This window comes from Camelus ferus, chromosome 26 (genome assembly GCF_009834535.1).
Source record: "Camelus ferus isolate YT-003-E chromosome 26, BCGSAC_Cfer_1.0, whole genome shotgun sequence".
NCBI classification, from domain to species: domain Eukaryota; kingdom Metazoa; phylum Chordata; class Mammalia; order Artiodactyla; family Camelidae; genus Camelus; species Camelus ferus.
This window is the reverse complement of record NC_045721.1, coordinates 27,249,300-27,269,814: the sequence shown is the minus strand read 5'-3', so window position 1 is coordinate 27,269,814 and position 20,515 is coordinate 27,249,300. Positions and strand designations below refer to the sequence as shown.

General features: G+C 53.4%; 1 protein-coding gene across 1 annotated transcript in view; it reads left to right on the top strand.

Annotated features, from left to right (window-relative positions):
* DLGAP2 (DLG associated protein 2) overlaps positions 1-20,515 on the top strand; it is a 391,532-nt gene that overhangs the window by 27,522 nt on the left and 343,495 nt on the right. The window contains exon 2 of the mRNA XM_032468359.1: positions 10,052-10,106. Within this exon, the coding sequence (XP_032324250.1) occupies positions 10,052-10,106 (55 nt within the window). The remainder of the gene's footprint in view (positions 1-10,051; positions 10,107-20,515) is intronic.

Genomic DNA, 20,515 nt, shown 5'->3' with positions numbered 1-20,515 from the left:
GGCTGGCATTTTCCCTGAGCACAGTGTTTCCAAGGTCGTGTTTATCCACATTGTGTTGGTGGGGAGGTGGGGTTGGGACAAAGGCAGGCTTCTCTCTGAGCAGCTCCCCTTCACCCTCCAGCAGCTGTGAGTGGCTGTTTATACACTTCTTTTTTTTGCTGTATCTTCACCACTGTCACTGGGGAGTGGGCAGTGGGGGGTTTTGTGCTGTCATGCTGGAAGTCCGTCTCATTTTTTAATGATGGACAAGTTTGAGCACGTTTAAATGCTCACGTGAAGAAGGCAGAGATGGAGGCAGGTTGAATATGTAAACAGAGAAGGTGGGTCAGTGGATGCAAGTCCTTTCAGGAGAATGTGGGGTTGAGAACACTCTGGGGCGTCAGTTCCAGGTACGTGGGACGCATCTCTGAATGCAGCAGAGGTCGGAGGACCCCTCATCGGTGTGGGGTGTGAAGTCCAGGAGCTCCTGTTGCTGGCTTTGCTCTTCCTTGTGAGAAGGAGTGAGGTTGTGGGTCAGGGGCACCAGGGAGGGGCCACGAGGCTCATGCAGCTGCTGGGAAGTGGGAGAGAGAGACTGCGTTTCCGGAAGATGTGTAGGGTTTATCGTTAGGGGTGCGGGGAGGAATCTCGTACACTTTAATTCTAGACTCATCAGCAAACAGCTGTAATTAACTGGGCTCAGGAGTCACTCCTAAGCTCGTGCTGGAGTGGGGGTCCCGAGGTGGACGGTGTGCTGGTCGACAGAGGGCTTGAGGGGCTTCTGTTTCTCCACGTCTCGCCAGCACTGGTTGTTTCTTGTCTTTCTGTTGACGGCCATCCTGACAGGTGGGCGGTGACACCTCACTGTGGCTGACTTGCATCCCTGGTGACGAGTGACCTCGAGCATCTTTTCGTGTGCCCGTTGGCCACCTGCATGTCTGCTTTGGAGAAGCGTCTGCTCGTGTTCTTTGCCTGTTTTTTAATTGGATTGTTTGTTGGAGAAAAGGAAACCTTTGTATACTGTTGGTGGGAATATAAATTGGTACATCCAGTATGGAGGTTCCTCAAAAAATTAAATATAGAACTACCATATGGTCCCACAATCCCATTTCTGGGTGTGCATCCAAAGGAAATGACATCGGTACCTTCAAGGAGATGCCGCACTGCCGAGCTCACTGCATTAGTCACAAGAGCCAGCTCGTGGAAGCAGCCTCAGTGTTCAGGCAGATGAATGGATACAGGAGATGTGAGGTTGAGGAAATCCTACCATTAGTGGTGACGACATGGATGGAGCTGGGAGACGTCATTACAGGAAATAAACCAGACAGAGAAAGCTCTGTGCTATCACTTATGTGTGGAAACAAACACAAAAGCTTATGTCCTAGAAGCAGGGGGTAGAATGCTGGTTCCCAGGGGCTGTAGGGTGGGGAGACGCTGGTCAGAGGGCAGAAACCTCAGTTAGAGGACGGGTAAGTTCTGGGGGTCTCACGTACGACATGGTGACTACAGTTAACAGCACCTTGCTGTGTCCTTCGAAATTGCTGAGAGTGGATCCCGAGCGTTTTAGTACATGCACACATGTGCACACACACACTCACACTCAGGGGTTAGCTCCAGGCGATGGGTGCATGTGTTCATTAACTTGAGTAAACGTATATCCAGTTGTCATGTACAGTTTAAATGTATTACAGTTTTATTGGTCAATTGTTCCTCAATAAACCTGAAGTAAATATATCCAGGGAGGCTTCCAGAGTCCGTGCTGCAGAAAGCTGGCTGGGTCATGCGTTAAGAAAGCTCATGTTTATTATTTTAATTTCGTGGTTTTTGCATCTAGGGGTGCCCTCTGAACTAATGTGTCCTAGGGGCTAGAGGGGCTTGGGGTTGGCCCCGTTTGCTCCCTGGGGCAGGAGGACAAGTCCAGAGGAACGTCAGCCACCCCTAGGGGGAGGGAACTCCTCACTCTCCTGCCATAATTTGCAGAGACCAGTCCGTACTCGTCAGCCCTTGAGGAGCAGCTGTTCTGCTGTTGGAATGTCCACCAGGAGGACAGGCTTTCCGTGGGGAGCGCAGGGGCGTGGAGGTGGGCGTCCAGTGTCCGGCAGGGCCAGTGGACAAGCTGCGGGGACGTTCTCCATCAGTGCCCCCCCCCCCCGCCTCGTGTGGGGCCTCACGCCCCAGTTCTAGCTGTTGCCAGGACATCTTCTTTCCCCACGGTCAGCCCTGCTTCTGCCTGGAGGTGCTCTCTCCAGCCCGGGACCTTGTGAGACCGCCATTTCCTTATTTCTGCCGCTCACCATGCCCTGCCCCCCACCTGTCATCCTCCTACTGGGCAAAGTTCCAGGTGTGGATTAACTGCGTCACTGATGTACCCCACTCGATACCGAAAAGAGATGATTGCTGCCAGGGAACTACGTGTTTGAGTAGTCGGTGCAGATTAAAAACAAAACACCCCCGGACAGCCGCCGCTTGGAGCCTGGCCGTCCACATGCCCCCCTCCTCCCCGGCTCCCTCGGGGGGTTTGGTGCCAGGCTCTCTGCTCCAGCGTCAACACCTCTCCCTTCACAGAAGGGACCCAGGTCCCCAGGAGATGCTTGACTTCCCCGCCTCCTCCCGGCATATGTGGACCCGCTCCGCCTTCCTCCCTCGCTCTTCTCTTGGGAGGGGTGAGGGCAGCACCCTCCGTCCAGTGTTTCTCTGATCACCTGTGTCCCTGGCCCTCCTTCCTCCCTTCTCCCCTCTTTCTGTCAGGTTTGTCCCCTATTCTAACTCCTTTGACCAGATTGTCACCATGTCCTCCTACCCCATCTCCACACACCGCCTCCAGCTGCTCCGCAGACAGGTCACGCCCCTCAGGTGTGTGTCGGCTTGTGTTCAGTGTTAGACCCCACCAGCGGGTCCCGCGACAGCGCCCGAGCTCATACCAGGCTTCTGTCCCTGTGACTGTCACATCCGTGTCCACCCCACAGTCCTGGTGACACGTCCGTTGTGCTGGTGAGACTCTGCTGAGGACAGTGTCCCCCCTTATCTGCTGCCCATTTGTCTTGGTGCCGGTGTGAATTCCTCTGAGAAATGCCCCCCCCCCATGGTGTTGGTGCCTCTTCCGGGCATCACTGTGGGCCGAGTTCATGTGTCATGGTCACCCCGCTGCCTCTCAGGTCGGCTGGCCTTCGTGTCCGGGACCCGTGAGCTCGCCTCCCTGGGCAGCCGCCCCGTGCGTGGCTTCACGGGAGTGAGACCCGCCTCCACCGGCAGAGCTAGTGGCCTTGCAGAAGTTACCTGCAGAGTGACTTCCAGTAATCAGTGTGATCCCACCTGTTTTAAGGTAGAAGGTTTCTTTTTCAAACAACTCAGCAAAGTTATGCAACCTGAATAGGGATTTTTCCTTTTCAGAAAATTAATAGGTACTTGAGCTGTAAAACTCTCCGGGCAGTGATGGATCTGCGTGGACTTAGCTCGCCACGAGTCTCACTTACCCCAGTTTTATGTGAGACCTTTGCCCCCAGTAACTTAGCTGGTGGGGCGTATATTGCCAGAGACTCTGGTTCCTGTTCTTTTCCATATTTTTCAGATTATTATATTTTGAAAGCAAAATTGCCGTTGAAACCGTCCGGTAAGGACATCAGTGGAAGTAAGTGTGAAAGAGTAAATCGTCCGTTACAGGACATTGAATGGGGCTCCTTGTGAAGAATATGTGTATGTAATACTGGCTCACTGTGCAATACTCCAGAAATTAGCCCAACGTGGTAAATCAACTAGACTTCAATAAAAAAAAACAAAACTGGTTTCTCCTCTCCTGCCCAGCGCACCAGCCCACCTCCCTTCTTGTTGGTGGCATGCAACCTGCCACTTCCACTTCCATGACTCTGAAAAAAGAGCCTTAGTCCCCCCACCTGGCTGACTGGCCACTCAGGGGTGTTTGGGTCCTTCCACAGGCACAGTCCCGGGGGCCCTCCCCCATTCTGGGCCTGGAATCCTGGTGTCGGTGGCCAGGCAGGACCCTGCTGTTATTCTCATAACAGTTCCTAAGGGACACACTCATAAAGGCAGTCAGTGTTTTGCATGAGAGATCCCTCCCACCCACGTACATGTGCATGCTACACACATACGGACGTCCGTGCCCATGTGCACACACGTGTGTTTTTAGTATTTGGTTGACCTGAGGACCCAGCCTGTGCAGGTGGTGACTGAGACCAGTAGGTTGGTTTATCCAGGTGGCCCGTTGCCAGAGCAGGTGTGTGGACACCCTGTGTGAGTGTCGTCTGTCTGCATGACCGTCGGTGCCCTGGGCCACGCCTGTCACTTCTGGCTGTCCCCACTGGGCTGTGGTTTTGCCCTGTCAGCATCTCTGCTGCAGTCCGTCCGAGCTGTGGCTCAGAATTAATGCTGTGAGCTGACTGTACAGACGACCGTGGAGGTTTCTTCCCCTCAAAGCTCTGTAGCTGGGTGGGCTTCACCGTCTCACCGTGCTGGGCATTGGCTGTGTTGTCCGATGTCCCGAGCAGTCGTGCCGCAGTGTCAGGGTGGATGACACTCCCTTGCCACAGCCACCCGGCTCCGCGTTCACCCCTGCGACCTCGGCTGGTGGGTCCCGCTGTGTGGACAGCAGCTTCCCTGCCTGGTGAGCCCTGTGGGCAGAGAGGCCCTGTAAAGACTGTCCTGTGTCTGTCCATCCCGTGGCTGCACAGAAAGTTGCAGTGATGATCCTTGGACGTGTCCTGTCTCATGGGAACGTTTAGGGAAAGCCGCCCAAGTCGGACCAGTGGTCATGCACACGCCCTGTGCCGGAGCTGACCCAGTTCCTGCGGGACTTCATGGAGACTTTGATATGTGATGAGCGTGTGTCCGGTGTCTCCTCACCTGTGACCCGAGACCCCTTCCCCCCGGAAGTGTCATTCGGAAGACGCAGTCCAGCCTCAGGGAGAGTCAGAAGTGGGAGCTACTTGGGCCTGTTGTGGTCGTGGTCGCTTTCCTTCTGGCGTCAGGACAGCGTCTCCCCTCTCCCACCTGCCGTCACTGCCCTGACCCCGCCTCAGCCATCCTCCCTGTGTCCCCTTGCCATCCCTCCACGGGGCCCCCAGTGTGTTTCCCTGGTGCTGGTTCCTCTTCCTCCCACGTCCCCCCTTCTCCCTGTTGTTACATCCTCATACTTGGGTCTGGGGGTCTGCCTCCCTCCCTGGCCCCCTCCCCTGCACACCCAGGGCCCTTCCATCTCCCAGGTGCCCTTTAAACGCCCTTGATGAATGAGTGGGTGGGGCCTCCTGCCCGGGGAGTTAGTGCCCAGAGCAAGAAACACCCGTGTGGGAGACACAGTCACGGTCTGCGGGGTTATTTCCCGGGTGGGGACACAGGTAGGGCCCTGTGGGAGGTAATGAAGGTGACCGGGACCTCCGGGGCACAAAAAGGTCAGGGAGGGTGTTTCATTTAAGCTTAATTTGCAAAAATGCTCTAGATTTCAATAGACAGAAAAGAGGAAGAAAGGTCACAGGGTGGAGGCTGAGAAGCAACGCGTGTCTGAAAGGCCAGGCCGCAGGGAGGATGTGAACGGTGCAGCCGGGAAGCGGGTGCCGGCAGGTCAGAGACGCACAGAGCCCCCCTCCCCTGTGATCTGAGCTCGCCTGCTGGGTCGTCAGTGATTCGGGGGTGGGGTGGGGGGGGGCTGCTGTAGTCATGACCCCCGAATGCATGCAGCCACGGGTTGGCGGGGAGGGAGCCCCTTGTCTGTGGGGTCCCCAGGGGGTTACCTGCAAGTTGCTCAGGACGTGGCGGGTCCTGGGAGCACACGGCAGGTGTGGGAGGCTGGGAACCTCGAGGGTATGTGACCGGGGAGGATGCTTGACAGAAGAGTCCTGTTGCAGAGGGAATTCTGAAGTACGTTCTGGAATGAGAAGCATCACACTTCTGCGTCTGCCTCGGAGCTGGAGCTGGGAAGGACTGGGGAGGCATCCCAGGGGTCTCACGATGGGGCAGAGGGTGGGGTGGGGTGGGGTGGGGAGGGGACGTTCTGAAGTCCTCAGCTGACAGTGCGGCAGAGGGTTTCTGGTGGTGCAGTCCGGTTACAGTGGGTGATCAGAGCCACTGGTGACCCAGGATGCCCCGCCTACGAATGCACCCTGGTGACTGGAGAGCAGGGTCACAAACAGTACCTGGACACCCGTGTTCAAACAGTGTGCTCACAGCAGCCAGATGAGTGTACTGTGAGGAACCGGCGCACGGTCACGAGCCTGGTCCCCTCTGTGAGTGGACACACTGTGTGTATAGCCCGTGGTCCAGCTGGCTCTGTGACCCTGGAGAACCCGGCCACTACAACAGTTTCCTCTTCTCAGTACAAAAGCGCCCTGGAATATTCCTGAATGATTGTTCCATGCTTTTAACCCAGCCGTGACACCGATTAAATGAAAGTGCACGTGTGATTTATCTCAGCTACATTCAGTCTGTGCACTTGGATTTTCTTACGCTGTGAATAGATTTAATTACATTTAATTAAATAGATGGGACCACTGTGCACCTCGTCTGCAGCGTCCTCATGAGGCCGGAGGAAATGGAGGCACGGGGGCAAGAGCGTAGAGAGCAGAGGAGGGCAAGGACCCAGAGTGACGCTTGAGAAAACCTTTGTATTTGGAAGTAACTTCAAGTGTAAGAGTTGAAGAGACAAAACCAGGCCAGCAGGTCGGGGAGTGCTGTGTAGACGGACGTGAGGCTCTCTCCTGGTAGGGGTCTCTCCTTGGCCCCGCCCGCCCGCTTTCTCTCTCTGAGTCGAGGATTTTGGTCGACTCTCTGGCTGTTGTTCACACTCTCCCCTCAGCCCTTGGAGCCCTGCAGGGAATTCCTTCAGGCGAGTGGATATCCACTTCCCATCCAAGTTCCTGCTGCCGGTTCCTCCCTGACCCCACGTTTATGGTGACAAGCGTGACCGCACAGTGACTAGGCCTTAGTCATCCATATGGATGGATAAACCCAGGAGCATCGAATTTTTGCAAAATCCACAACCATAAAAAACAAACACAAACATCATTGCGAACGGAGAGGATAAAAAGAGTAGAAGAAAACATAAACTGTCATCTTTTCGGAGAGAAAAGCCGATGTGACCGCACAACCCAAGAACGGGCCAGCGTAGGAAAGGAAGGCTTACAGGAGAGAAAGCCAGCAGCAGCACAGGCGGTGCCGTGGTGGACGAGCAGGAGTTGGTCTGAAGAGCCCCTGACCTGACGTGTCTGATGAGGTGAACGCTCCTTAGATTCCACCCGACAGGAGGCAGGGTTCAAGGGGGAGGGGAAGCTTGGAAGAACCTGGACACGGGACACAGAGGACACATGTAGGATGGTTTCTTATGGTGTGTGACGTTGGTGTCAGCTCTCGACCGCTGGGCAGGTGTCGGTGGACTGGGGCGTCGGCTGAATATGCTCTGTTCAACCCCAGCTGCTCGTGGCCTCACGTCTCCCAGTTACTCTTAGCAGTTAGGTGCTGTCACACAGCAGGCAGGCCGAGTGAGTGGAATTGAGCTTTGCAAGTGCCTTTGGGCCAGAAGGATAATTTTACTGTCCTCTGCTGTCTTCTGTAAACCCTTCCGCGAGGCAGAAATAACCTGTCAGCATCCTGTCCCCGCTCCTTGCAGCCCGAGCTTGCCACGCAGCAGTGCCATGTGCCCGGCGCTGCAGGGCCTACAGCCCCGCCGAAGACTTGACAAAGAGCTTCACCTGTGGCCCCATCTGGGAGGAACTTGTCGCGATTGGATACGAGCACCGTTCCGACACAGTGTCCGCCTTAGGAAAGTCAGAGATGAATCCCCATGGGCTGCTGGTGGGTCTGTGGGACCTTAGATTTTCTGGTTGGGAGCCAATGAAAAGCGCTACTTGGCATGTTCAAAACAAAACTTACAGGGGGTGTTGCCCTGTGGACCATCGATTGAGCAGGTGGCTGGTTGGTTGGCAGCAGCGGGGGGCCGGGGAGGGGGCGGGCAGAGAGGGACCCAGAGGCTGGGATCAGAAGCCTCAGGGGGTCAGGCAGGGAAGCTGCGCCTGGGGCGACTTCGGTTTCTTCGCAGAATCATGTGTCGAATGAGCTGATGTACTTGTTAGTCTAAATCAGCTCCTTCCCTGACGCGGCTTAGCCATGTGACACAGACCCCTCGGGAGGGGCTGCCACGTCACCAGGGCACACGATCACCTGACCTGCAGACAGGGCTTTCGTAGGAAAGCTGGTGTGGAGTGTATCCCCTGGGCGATGGTCAGAAGGACCTGTGTTTCTACCTGGCTCTCCCCCAGGTGGTTCTGTGCATTGTCCAGACCCTGGATGTGGACAGGCCGATCCCTGGGGCTGCCGGGAAGGAAGGTGTCTGTGCTGAGCTAGTTAGTGCTAACTCGACAGCCACCTTAGCATCGGCCTCCCATGTGCCTCCTGGTTACCACCACGGACCCTCCCAGAGCCTCCAGGTGCCACTCTCCGTCAGCGTTGTAGTCGAGTGGCAGGTCCCACGCAGCTGTCTGAGCGACTCAGACTCTGTGTCCACGTCTTCAGGGTGTATTTCTGGAAGAGGTCAGCTATGTTAGTTTATGCCTAAGCCCTTGGTGTCCCATTCTGAACGTGTTTGTGGTTTATCTGCTGGCGGCAGCGTTTTCGACTGTTCCTTTGAGATGGGCTTTGCGATAAGACCAGGTCAGCACTTTCCCCTCTGGACGTCTCCCGGGGGTAGGAGCACGCGAGGGTTCCAGGTCAAGTGAGTTTGCCCGCGGGACCGGGTAGGGCTCTGTTGTGGTCACGTGTGTTCTCACCCTGCACGCGGGCTGCACTGCACAGAAGTTTTCCAACTTATAGGACCATTTATGTCTTCTGAGGGAGACTGTTCCTCAGCCTGGTGAGAACCTGTGAGCCCCTCTGGAAAGTGCTGGAAAAGGTCAGCGCGTGGGAGTGCTGGCTGTGGAGTCAGAAGGGGGCAGGTTTACAGGGAGCCCAGGACGTTACCTGTGCGTGTGCGTGAGTGCATGTGCGTGTGCACGTGAGTGTGCGTGTGTGTGCACATATGCGTACACATGTGTTTGTACAGTCAGACACTGAGGGCCAGGGGCCAGCGGAAGAGAAGAGGGTCAGAAATGCTCCCACAGTTTCCTGTCTCAACATAGTGGGTATTGAGGGCGTGGAAGGGAAGGAAACGGTTTTTCCAGAGCAAGACTTCTGCCCACGTTGATCTATCGACCAGAAGCTGCGTCTGCCCGGCGAGACCCTGAGTTGGGGTGTCCCTGCAGCACCCCTCTCTCCCCCTCCGCCGGCTCATGAGTTGGCTCCAGAATCAGCAATGCTCACGTCTTGGCTGAGAGCTGGGGGTGTGTGGCCATGGAGGGTTGAGGGATGGTTGCAGCTTCATCCGTGGACTATTTAAGATGCAAGTTCAGCGTTTACTCTAATTGAGCTGAGAAAGCACAGTCATAAGTTTCCCACGGAGATCTCTTCAGTGGCCAATTCTTTTTAAATCTGTGCTTTGCAGTTGCCTTCCATTGCTGAATTTTCCTGGGAAAGCCGTTTTCCATTATTTTCATCTTCCTTTCACTTATTAAATAAGATATTTCCTCCACCTTTTCCTACCAAACTGTACATGTGAACACAGCCGCTTTGTTCACATCTTCTTTATGACTCATCCTTGGTAAAAGCTTCTTGGCTTAGATCCTAAAGACGGACCCAATGCTCTGCCCCAGCAAGCCTCCATTTTCAGGTTCTAATTGCTTCCCATATTTTAAAAGCCATCGCAGAACTGGTGGGCCCATTCGCCTTATTGTAGGAGTCCCCTGAGTGCAGCTTTCAAGGCACTTTGAGGACCCATTAGGGACACACATTAAACAGAGCTGCATTCCTATCCTCAGAGCTGAGTGTATAATCAGCACACTTACCTGATTAACCTTTTTGATGAAAAATGTACGTCATCACAACTTTTCAGTGCCGTTTAATTTATTAGATCACTCTGGGCGTGATGGCTGTGCAGCACTGAACGACCTTATTAGAAAATCACTTGCAGCAGTTAATGAGATGCCTTTCTCTACCTGAGTGGTAACCAAGTGCATTTTATTTATTTGTTTTGAAACAGGTTTTGCCTGGCATTCTGCAGAAGCATTGCTGTATCTTACCCGACAGGAACACAGGTGAGTGCATTCTGTTCTTCTGATTTTGATTGTTGGTTTTACATCAGTGGAAAATTGAGAAGTATGATTACATAATTTAGATATCTTGGTTTTTTTAAACGGTCATTTTATATATTGACTGAAACAAGCACAAAAATGGATTGTTCAGTTCTGCAATGAATTGTAACCTGAGCTCAGAGATTTGTTTTATTTGACAAAGGAAATAGATTTAGATGATTGTTGGATTTTTAAGGGAAACTGGTTGCCTTATTAAGTTGAATGTATTCGTGTCAAAGTTGTTTCTTTTGTGGATTATACGTATATATTCAGTAAGAAAAACCACCATTGCTCTCCAGCATGGAATATATCTGGAGTCTGTTCGCAGTCAAGGCTTTACTTACAATCAGGGTAGGAACTGGCCAGATGCTACACTCAAAACCTCCAGGGTCTCAGTGAATGAAAATACAGGGCAGTGTCTTTAACGGGAGATTGTGTGACTGTGTAGTTTTTCATTGAAGGATGGATGTATGTGGCTGGAGGTTGTAAGTGAGGTGGTTTGCATTACTTTTAAGGAAACATCATGGAAGGAAAAAATGTCTAAAAAAAAACCTTTGGAACTTTGTTGTTTTGAGGTTGAACAAGGAGAGTGTGTTGTCCTGTGCACACACACACAACTCAGTCACCGCCCTGTGCTTCTAATGAGAGTACTTACTAATACAGAGATACCAGGTCCTGAGGGAAAGGTAGACACGCTGCATCTTTTCTGCAGACGGTTTTGCGAGAGTTCACGCATTCCTAGGATCTGCTGTGTTCGGTCAAGTGCATTGGTCTGCGTCCCTGGATACTTTGGTTAGGTATGAAACAGAGGTGCTGGCCTTACCTTCTGTGTCTGCCGGCCGAGCAGACTGAGTCACAGTGGCTCGCTGTGACTGTTAAGGGAAGGTAACCTGCTGGGGTTTTCTCTACTTCCATCGTAAATAGCACCTTCACTGGCTGGTGTTTACCAGGGTCCCACTCTTAGATCATCAACAAGACACTGTGGTTTTCTTTTTTTTCTGTAGCACCAACTTTACTGAAATTTCCAAAGTAATTTTTTTTTTTTTATTTGAAGTACAGTCAGTTACAATGTGTCAATTTCTGGTGTACAACACAATGTCCCAGTTATGCATACATATACATTTACTTATTTTCATGTTCCTTTTCATTAAAGGTTATTACAAGATGTCGAATACATTCCCTGTGTTACACAGAAGAGATTTGTTTTTCACCTATTTTTATATATCGTGGTTAACATTTACAAATCTCAAACTCCCAAGTTTATCCCTTCCCACCCTCTTTCCCCTGGTAACTGTAAGACTTGTTTACTGTGCCTGTGAGTCTGTTTCTGTTTTGTAGATGAGTTCATTAGTGTCCTCTTTTTTCTTTTCTCTCTTTCTTTTTTTTTTTTAGATTTCACATATGAGTGATATCATATGGTATTTTTCTTTCTCTGTCTGGCTTACTTCACTTAGTATGATCATCTCCAGGTCCATCCATGTTGCTGCAAATGGCATTATTTTATTCTTCTTTATGGCCAAGTAGTATTCCATTGCACAAATATACCACAGTTTCTTTAACCGGTCACCTGTCGATGGACATTTAGGTTGCTTCCAAGTCTTGGCTAATAAGACACTGTTTTATATTATGTGTTCCAATGTAAAACGCCAAGTATTTTGGAAAACTAGGATCTTCATTTTTTGCTCATAATTGTGGGTAGATTGTGTTACTGTTATTTTTCTAAAAAGTTCACAGACCTCTCTCTGTTGTGACTTCACCCGATCAGTCATGTCTCCGCTGTGAGTCTGAGCACTTGTTCAGAGCACGGTCGGATGTTGGCTGAGCCTCTTCCTGTTTTCTGAAGGTCTTGGTTGGTAGTGAAAATACACAAACATGTGACAAAACAAAAGATTTTGCGAAGTGTGTCCATCGACAGCAGTGTGTGTGCCACAGTTTAAAGCGGAAACATTTTTCAGGTTAGTTTCTCTCTTCCAGGTGAGTTGCTGATTCTGAGAAGCATCCAAAATAACGACAAAATTAATGAATAGACAAGTGCGGTTCTGTGGGGCTCTGAGTGGATTTTAAATATTGGAACGAGTTTTCTGTGTTTTTAGATGGTTTGTTTTATAAGAAGCTTCAAGTTGACATGGAAAATATTTCCAAATTGAGACGCTTTATTTGCTTTTCATAAGAATCCAAGTAACCAACCTCCAGAACCAAGAAAGCTGCCTTCCTTTGTGACCTGAATGCTGAGGTCATTTGCTAGACAGTTTCCTTACTGCTGTTTCTATATGATGGAGTCCTTTTGAAGTCAGTGCCGAGGACGTGAGGCTGTGACATTAGGTGCAGAAAAAGAGAAGAATGTTATCAAATGGGGAGAAAGAAGAGTTGGCTGCAGCTACAGCTCTTAGAGGTGTAAATTCATTCGTAATAGAGAGATCTGAGAATTCTAGTTTTTACCACGTAATTTGATCTAGTATGTCTGAAGCTGCTTAGTTATTTAGGAAATGTTTGGAAATTGCTTCTGACTCAGACAGAGTGGTTATTGCTTTTGCATTTTAATGGCAAATAGGGTCCTTAGGAACTTGAATGTGGTTTGTTTTTACCTCAGCGGTTTTACAGAAGATTTCAAATTTTTGGGCGAGAAGATCGACTTTGGAATGAGTAGAGGGTTTCACTGCAGGAAGATGAAAAACATGGTGCAGATGGTGGTGGTGATGCTGCGCACCGAGGAGAATGTCCTTAATGCCCCTGAACTGGACTCTCAGAAATGGCTAAGGTGGTAGACGTTATGTTATGTGTACTTTACAGAATTAAAAAAAAAAAGATCGACTTAGGGGTGAACCATGGCATTCATTGCATTTGATTTTTACGTATTTTGGAAGCGCTGTGTATCCAGTAACTTCTGTGAGTTGTAGCTGAGCCCCTGGAATGGGACACCTGTTTTCAGGCGTCTCTGCTGTGGAGCTAACGCGGTGCCAGCGGTCGGCCTTCTCGGAGGTCAGCGTGACTGCTTTTGAGACAGAATTCCTCGTTTCCTGCCGTTTGCTTCCCTGTGATCATTCTGGTTGGTGACGGGAGAGCTGGGGTGAACTGTGCTGCCCTCCTCTGTGGACGACCTTATTTTCCATACAGTCGGGTGAGGGGTGGGCAGTGTGGTCTGTGGCTAAAAAGACCAGGAATAACTGAGGCAGCGCTGTGCTGAGCTGCGCGAGGACCGCGAGTGAGCCCGCCCAGAGGACGCGCCTCCTCCGTGGCCCGTGTCTGACGGCCCTGCCCGTCCGGGAGGGCAGACCCTGCGCCTCCCCGCCTGCTGCCACCCCCAGCTGGAGGCGGGGAAAATCCACCTGCACTCAGAGGGCTTTGTGTCATAAACTGGGAGGGGCTTTCGTGGAGAACTGCCGTCTGTTCACGGACGTTGCTCCCTGCCTCAGGCCGGGCGGCCACCTGCCGGGGTCTTCTGAGCCGGCATCTCTCGTTCTCGCAGGCGCTTTGGTGGAGGTTGGAGGAGGCCGCTCTGGAGGTGCAGCCCGTGCTGCCCCCTCCCAACGCCTCACTGAGCTCTACCTTCCCCGCGGCCGCGAGCTGGCGCCAGGCTCCGGGCCGACGGGTCGGAGTGCTGGCCTCTGTGAGCGTCCCCGACAGCCGCGCTCACAGCGCCGTGGCCTCGGCACTGGGCTCTCGTGAGGCCTTCTCTCCGGGGTGTTCTTCGAGCCTCCAGCAGCCGGGTTTGGTGCGACTGCTGCATCTTACTGCTTGGAGGGTTGCCCGGTGCCCTGGGCGGCTGTGCGTGTGTGGACGGGGACGTCTGTTCCCCTTGGGCGTCGTTCCTGTGAGCAGAGGCGCTGCCACGCTGCCCTCGGCCGGCCGACAGCGGTGCGAGCAGCCTGTCCGTGTCACTGTCCCGGTGGACCTGTCGTTGCTCATTCAGAAGCTCACACCTGGTTAACCAAAGCTTAGTTACATCGAAACAAAATGACGTTTTAAGTCTTCCACCATTTTCATTATTTAAAAATCTGGTCTGTCATTCATTTTCTCCAAAAACCCTTTTCTCCACGAGTGCACCAGGGAGGCTGCTTTGCTGAGATGCCAGTTAGCATAATGGTTTTTCAATGTCGCATGTGTTATGAGGTCAGAAGTGCCGTGTCGGGGAGGCTGGCTGCCTCCTGTAACAGCAGGTGTTGTTGGGCCGGAGGAGGGAGCAGCCCCGATGGTCCCGCCACGCACCTCGCTCCAGAGGGCCCCGGGCGCCTGGCCGGGAACACACTCCTCTCCAGGTGTCGTCTGGCCTCACCTGTTGACTCGCTTTCTGGGCCTCAGTTTTCTCTCGCTGAAATTGAGGTGTTCGACCAGCCACCCAGAGGCTCTTCCAAGGGTAACGCTCTGCATTTCTGTGATTCTGTGACTGCTGTGGGGTTTGTGGAATGAAGGACAAATGTGCTGATCCCAGCTTTTCTGTGGCACTGATTTAAGGTAAAACAGAGACATTGCAGCATTTTTACTGTCATATTTTGACCCTGTCAGTCCTTTGCACATCAGGTGACCATTCCTTCACCTGTGTGGGGTCCGCTGTGTGCGGTGGACCAGGACGGGCACTGCCTTCCTGTCTCAGGCACCAGACACGCCCCACGGAGCTGTTTCCCCATGAGCCTCTGCTTCCAGGAGCTCCAGGACGCGGAAGGGCTACCTCTGAACTCTGAGCGACAGTGGTACCGTGTTTTGGGCTTGGTAGACCCTTATTTCTGCATTTAATGTTGTAAAATTGAGTGCTTAGCTTGGGTTTATCCTATTACATAAGAAATGGCGAAGTGAACCCTCGTCGGGACCATGATGAGATGCAGACAATAGAAACCACCTTGGCTTGTTCTTGGGACTGACCGCGATGAGATGGAGGAGGAGGAACTCTGTTCATGTTGGTCCGTTACGCCGAGTTCCATTTCAGTGCCCTGTGCCGTCCCAAGAGCTGGAATCCAGAGGCCCCTGTGCCGTCCCAAGAGCTGGAACCCAGAGACGGGCAGGCAGCCTTGCTCTTGAAGGACTCAGGGCCTGTCGAAGGGACAGGCCACAGTCAGTTCCTGAAGGACGATGACCACGTGGGCATGAGGGTCAGTGCGGAGGCCAGTGTGGTCATTTCTGCTTGGAACAGTCTGGGAAGCTTTTCCCCAGAGGGCCCAACGGGTTCTGAGGATGAGTGGACGTTCTCTGTGGGGACAGGTGTGGAGGCAGACCAATGCAGGCAGAGGACACAGGCCAGGGGTCTGAAGTCTGAAGTCCGAAGTGGGATGTCGGCCGGCCAGCGTGGGCTGTGTGGCAGGGCTAGGGCTGCAGGCCTCCGGTGCTGCAGGAGGAGCCTGGACGGTGCTACACCAGGCTGGCTGGGGCCGTGAGCCTGGCTCCGCGGGCTCCCAGGGCCACCGCCTGGGCCCATCTGCCTTCATCCCTTTCGCCTGGCGCCTTTCGGGAGGGAAGGCCCCACATTGGCCTCCGTGGATAAGCACATGGTGCGGCAGGTGCTGGAGAAGCTCCAAGGCCCTGCTCACCTGTCTCTGGGGCCACGGAGTGCGTTTGGAAGGTGTGTCGGGAAACGGGGGGGGGGGGGACCCACAGTCCTTTACCCCAGGCGCGAAGGAAGAGTAAACACAGGGCACTGGACACTTGTCCTGCGAAGACAAGATCATTTCAGAAACCGGGAAGTTAACTGTGAGGAAGCAGCAACGTGGCCAGTGTTGGGGCTGCAGGAAGCGAGACCAGACCCGCCAGCATGCGCGGGGCCGGCTCCGGGCCGTCGCGCCCGGCGACAGGGACGTCGGGGCCATCGCTAGTGTGTGCGTGAGTTACCAGGCCCTGAACTACCAGCAAAAGGAATCCAGGAATATCAGGGACTCTTGATCTTCATCTTTAAAATTAAAAATGCCATTGGCTGGTGTTAAAGCCACAAGAATGCCTGGAATTGAGATGAGTCTGCGGGAGCCGTGGAGTTACCTGGGGCCGTGGAGTTACGTGGGGCCTGGAGCCTGAAGACCCGGCTTAATGTTTGAGTTTCGCTGCTTATTTTATGACTGTTTTGACATTTATTTAAATTCTCTGAGTTTCCATTTTACCTTTAAAATTGGGGTAATAAAAACGGCAGCATGAAAGGACGGCTTAGTGACAGGAGGGGGGCGCATATAAAACACTTCCCACTGAGAGTGGCTGCCGGCGTGGTCTCGGGAGCTGGAGCACACAGAAGGTGACAGAGGCGTCCTCTGAATCTGGGTGGTTCCGACTCAGGGGCCCTGGCCAGCGTTACTCTGGGGGAGAGGCCTCACCAGCCTTGCCAGCCTCTGCGTTCCTCACCTGACATGTGCAGAGGTGGGACCTGGTGTCTCCAAGACGCTGTGCAGAGTCTGATACACGAACATCCTGTGACTCGTGTGGTATAGACTGGGTCTGTGCAGCACCGTGCATGCACACGCACCATGTACATCCATGCATCGCGCACACACGCACTGCGCACATGTGTGCCATGTACACACATGCACACTATGTACATGCGTGCACCACACGCTGCACACACATTCCACGTATATACGTGCACCATGCATGCACCGCGCGCACACACTCACCATGCACACACACACTGTGCACATGTGTGCCGTGTACACACATGCACACCATGTACATGCACGCACCACACACTGTGCACTCATTCCATGTATATACATGCACCATGCATGCACAGCACACATACTCACCATGCACACACACCATGCACACACACACACTGTGTGTGCACACTATGCAGCACACAGCACATGTATTTTTGCACCACGCACACACGAGCTTCTGCTGTATATAGCACATACATGCACCAGGCACACATGTGCACCGTGCAGTGTGTAGCACATACACACACGTAAGCATGATGGGGTTTGAGCACACAGGGCTTGTGGCACAGAAGTTGTTGGTGTCACTACTCAGCGATGGAGACCTACTTTTCATACAGTTGGATAACGACAGCTTCAGTTCTTCAGTCAAACAGGGGTGCTCAGGGCTGCTGCTGTCTGGGGCGAGTGCTGTGAGCCTTGAGCAGAGGGCGTGTGCCCGTCTCTGACGTAGTCGTCAGACGCTCACTTAGGAAGAGGTACAGCCTCCCTGTTTCAGAGGGAGTCAGTGATGCTCTAATGGAGAGAAAATACTAATGAATAGAATAAAAAATATTAAATCTCTTTTTTTGTGCATTTCTTAGGAACTTAACTCTGGAATCCAACCTGGATTCAAATCACACTGTTAGTCATGAGAGAAAGTTACCTTCCTGATGGCAGCTTTTTCATTTAAACATGTGGGAGTAATAGTAACCATCACACTCATAAGCCCCTTATTACGTGTTCAGTGCTGTGTGGACGGCTGAGTTGTAAGTGCACGTAAGCCTTACCCCACACCGGGGAGAGACATGCTCGTTGCCCCTCGTGGACCAGGAGGAGCGGAGGGCAGGGGGCCGTGGGGCGTCACACAGGTCAGCAGGGAGCAGTGTCCCAGGGGGGCGGGTGCTGAGGAGCGGGCGGAGGGTCGCAGCCCCCGATGTACCCGTCCAGCCCAGTGCCTGGTTTTGCAGGAATCATGCGTGAGGGCTGCAGGCGTCTCTGTTTCAGGAGCGCACAGCTGACATGCAGCGTGGTCTCCAGCGGTGCTGTCAGAGAACATTCCTGCGGACGTGTGCAGGTGACCCAGACCCCAGCCCCGTGCATGGGGTTTTCACCGTTTACGGCCCGCAGAGCAGCACCCGAGCCCGCTGGTCCCCGAGCCTGAGTGGCGTCCACCTGGCAGAGCACGTTCCCCGAGTGCACTCTGCACGGCGAGCGTCGGACTGGCCGGCTCACGGCACACGCCGGCAGGCGTAGCTGAGACTGAGGCGGGCAGCCAGGGTCTGTGAACCGGGACTGAAACCCTCAGGGCTTTCCCTGGGAGGCGGCCAGGCGGAGACATGGCCGCACAGCTGCGCCCATGCCCAAGCCCAGCCCTCCCCGCGCCAGCCTCGGGTCGAGTTGCCCACCCAGAGGCGCACACAGCGGCTGGGAAGCCGCCTGCCTCCAAGGGCAGACGTTGACTGCACACGAGCTCGTAGCCAACTGAAACCTGCTTTGAAAACTCCAGAAACTCCAGATGCGTGTCCCAGCTGGAGAGTGCCTCTTCTGTCGTGTTCCCTTCCCACGGAGAAGAAGTACCGGCAGCTGTCAGCAGTTCTGAGACTGGTCTGGGTCTGACATTCGGAGAGCGTCAGTTCCAGTCTGCCACCAGTGGTGGAAGCAAGAAGCCGTGACTCCCTAACACTTTATTCTTGCTGTTTTCTTTGATCAGGATGGTCCCTGTAGCAATTATGAAATGGCAGGCATACATTTTACATCAGTTTTTATTATGTATTCCAATGCAATAGCCACAAAGTGCATTTTCAACCCCTTTTTCTCTGACTGCAAGTTCACCCAAACCCCAGCATTAACTTCGACACTCACAGGGCTGACGTGCCAGAAGCCAGGAGGTCTGGCTGGATGGAGGGTGGACGGCTGCCGCATCGGCTGCACATTTCCTCTCCCTCTTTTTTTTTTTTTTCTGGCTTCTCTAAAGCTTTGCTTTGGCCTCTGTGACCTGACTTAACCTTTATTCCTCCCATATTAAGGAAGGAATAACACAAACTTTTGATATTTTTGGCACATCTGAAGCTCACTGGGTCCTTCCCTTCCCACCCGGAGGAGGACAGGAGGTCTGGAGGGGTCACAGGGCGGCCTTTGCCCCACACACATCATCCAGCACCGAGAGAATCAGGCCAAGACGTGGGTCTCTGGGGCTGGACGTGCTGTTGCCGAACGTCACAGGTAACTGTTTCCCCTCGCAGGTGGCAGCTCAGCGCTGTTTCGTACCGTGGGTGATGTGGGAACCAACCAGGCATTGACGATCTTTCACCCCCGACCCCTCATCCTTCATTTTCCAAACGAGCTTTCACCATGTATCAGTGAGTCAGGACCATGCCCGCAAAGCCCACTCTGACACCAGCTGTGTCAGGGTCCCGAGACCAACGCCAGGTTTGGTGATTTCCTGGGGCTGACAGGGCTCGATATGCGGTCTTGCTCACAGGTAAGATTTATTCCCATGAAAGGAAGCAAGGTGAAGTCAGCAAAGGGACGAGGTGCGTGGAGGCGAAGTCCAGAGAAACAAGATGCAGTTTCCAAGGGTTTCCTCCCAGTGAAGTCTCGCAGGACCCCGGCTCCGCTGGCAGTGAGCTGGGACAACACGGGCTGATCAGAGATGCTCGCCTCACACAGGAGTCCAGGGTTTTGCGGGGGTGGCCACCCAGTGCCTGTGTGACGACCACGGTCACTACGATTCCAGACTCCCAGAGGGGAAGCAGGTGTTCTGCCCACCTTACAGTGTTTACACTAGCGCGTAGGCACAGTGAGCCAGTCTCACCAATCGGGACATTTCACATCAGTTTATGGGGTGGGAACTGTTTGCCACTCAAGGCTTGGACGTCAGCAAGAGTCAGCTTTGCGAGCAGGCCTTTCTGCAGGTGGCAGCCTCAGGCCTGCTGTGTTCATGCTGTTCTGCACAAGGTGCCATCAATAGAAAGCTTTTAAGGAGGCGTCTGCAGCTGTGTTTTTTGCTGCGAAGTCTGTGGCCCAGGGTACGTTTTCACTCGTGGAACCTCTGCATTAGGACCAGGTGCACCACAAAGTGCAGTCACCACGTGTCTGGTGGCGCGGCAGCCGTGGAGGGCGTGCGCCCCGGCCGGCTCCCCTCCTCGATACGGGGAGGGCCACCTACGTAAGATCACGTGAGGAGCCAATGGTCCATCTTGAACTGGGACATCATGGCAGAAGTCAGTGGAGAAACATGGACTCCGTGTGCTTGAATTTCCCCTTGAACTCCAGGAGGTCGACCGCAGTCTGTGTTTTCCTGCGTTGATACCGATGTTGAAAGCGTGGGACTCTCCCTGAAAGTGGCGAATCCTGAGACGACAAGTACAGCACAGCTCTGCGCTTACAGACGAGTGGCTGGTGGGCGCGAGCACCGCTTGGCGCTGAGCTGTGCCACACGGCTCTCCCTGACCGGGACCTCGGCTCCTCTGGCAGTGAGCAGGGGCGGTGTGTGACCGCTGATGGGAGGTGCTTTCCTACAGGCCTGCTGGGTGGCAGCCAGCTCTCTCTAGGTGTTTGCATCACACGTTCCGTGTACCTGGTGCGACAAGTTCAGGGGCGAAGTTCTTTCTCTGCACCTCACCCCCCGCTCCGTTTCTCACGCTGAACGGTTTCTTTGGGGCTTGGTTGATTAGGGAGACTTAGGACTCAGAGCACAAATGCTCCTCACAGCCACGACTTGGGGTTTCTATTTTCCTTCATCTGACCAATTCCTGAAAAGTGAAT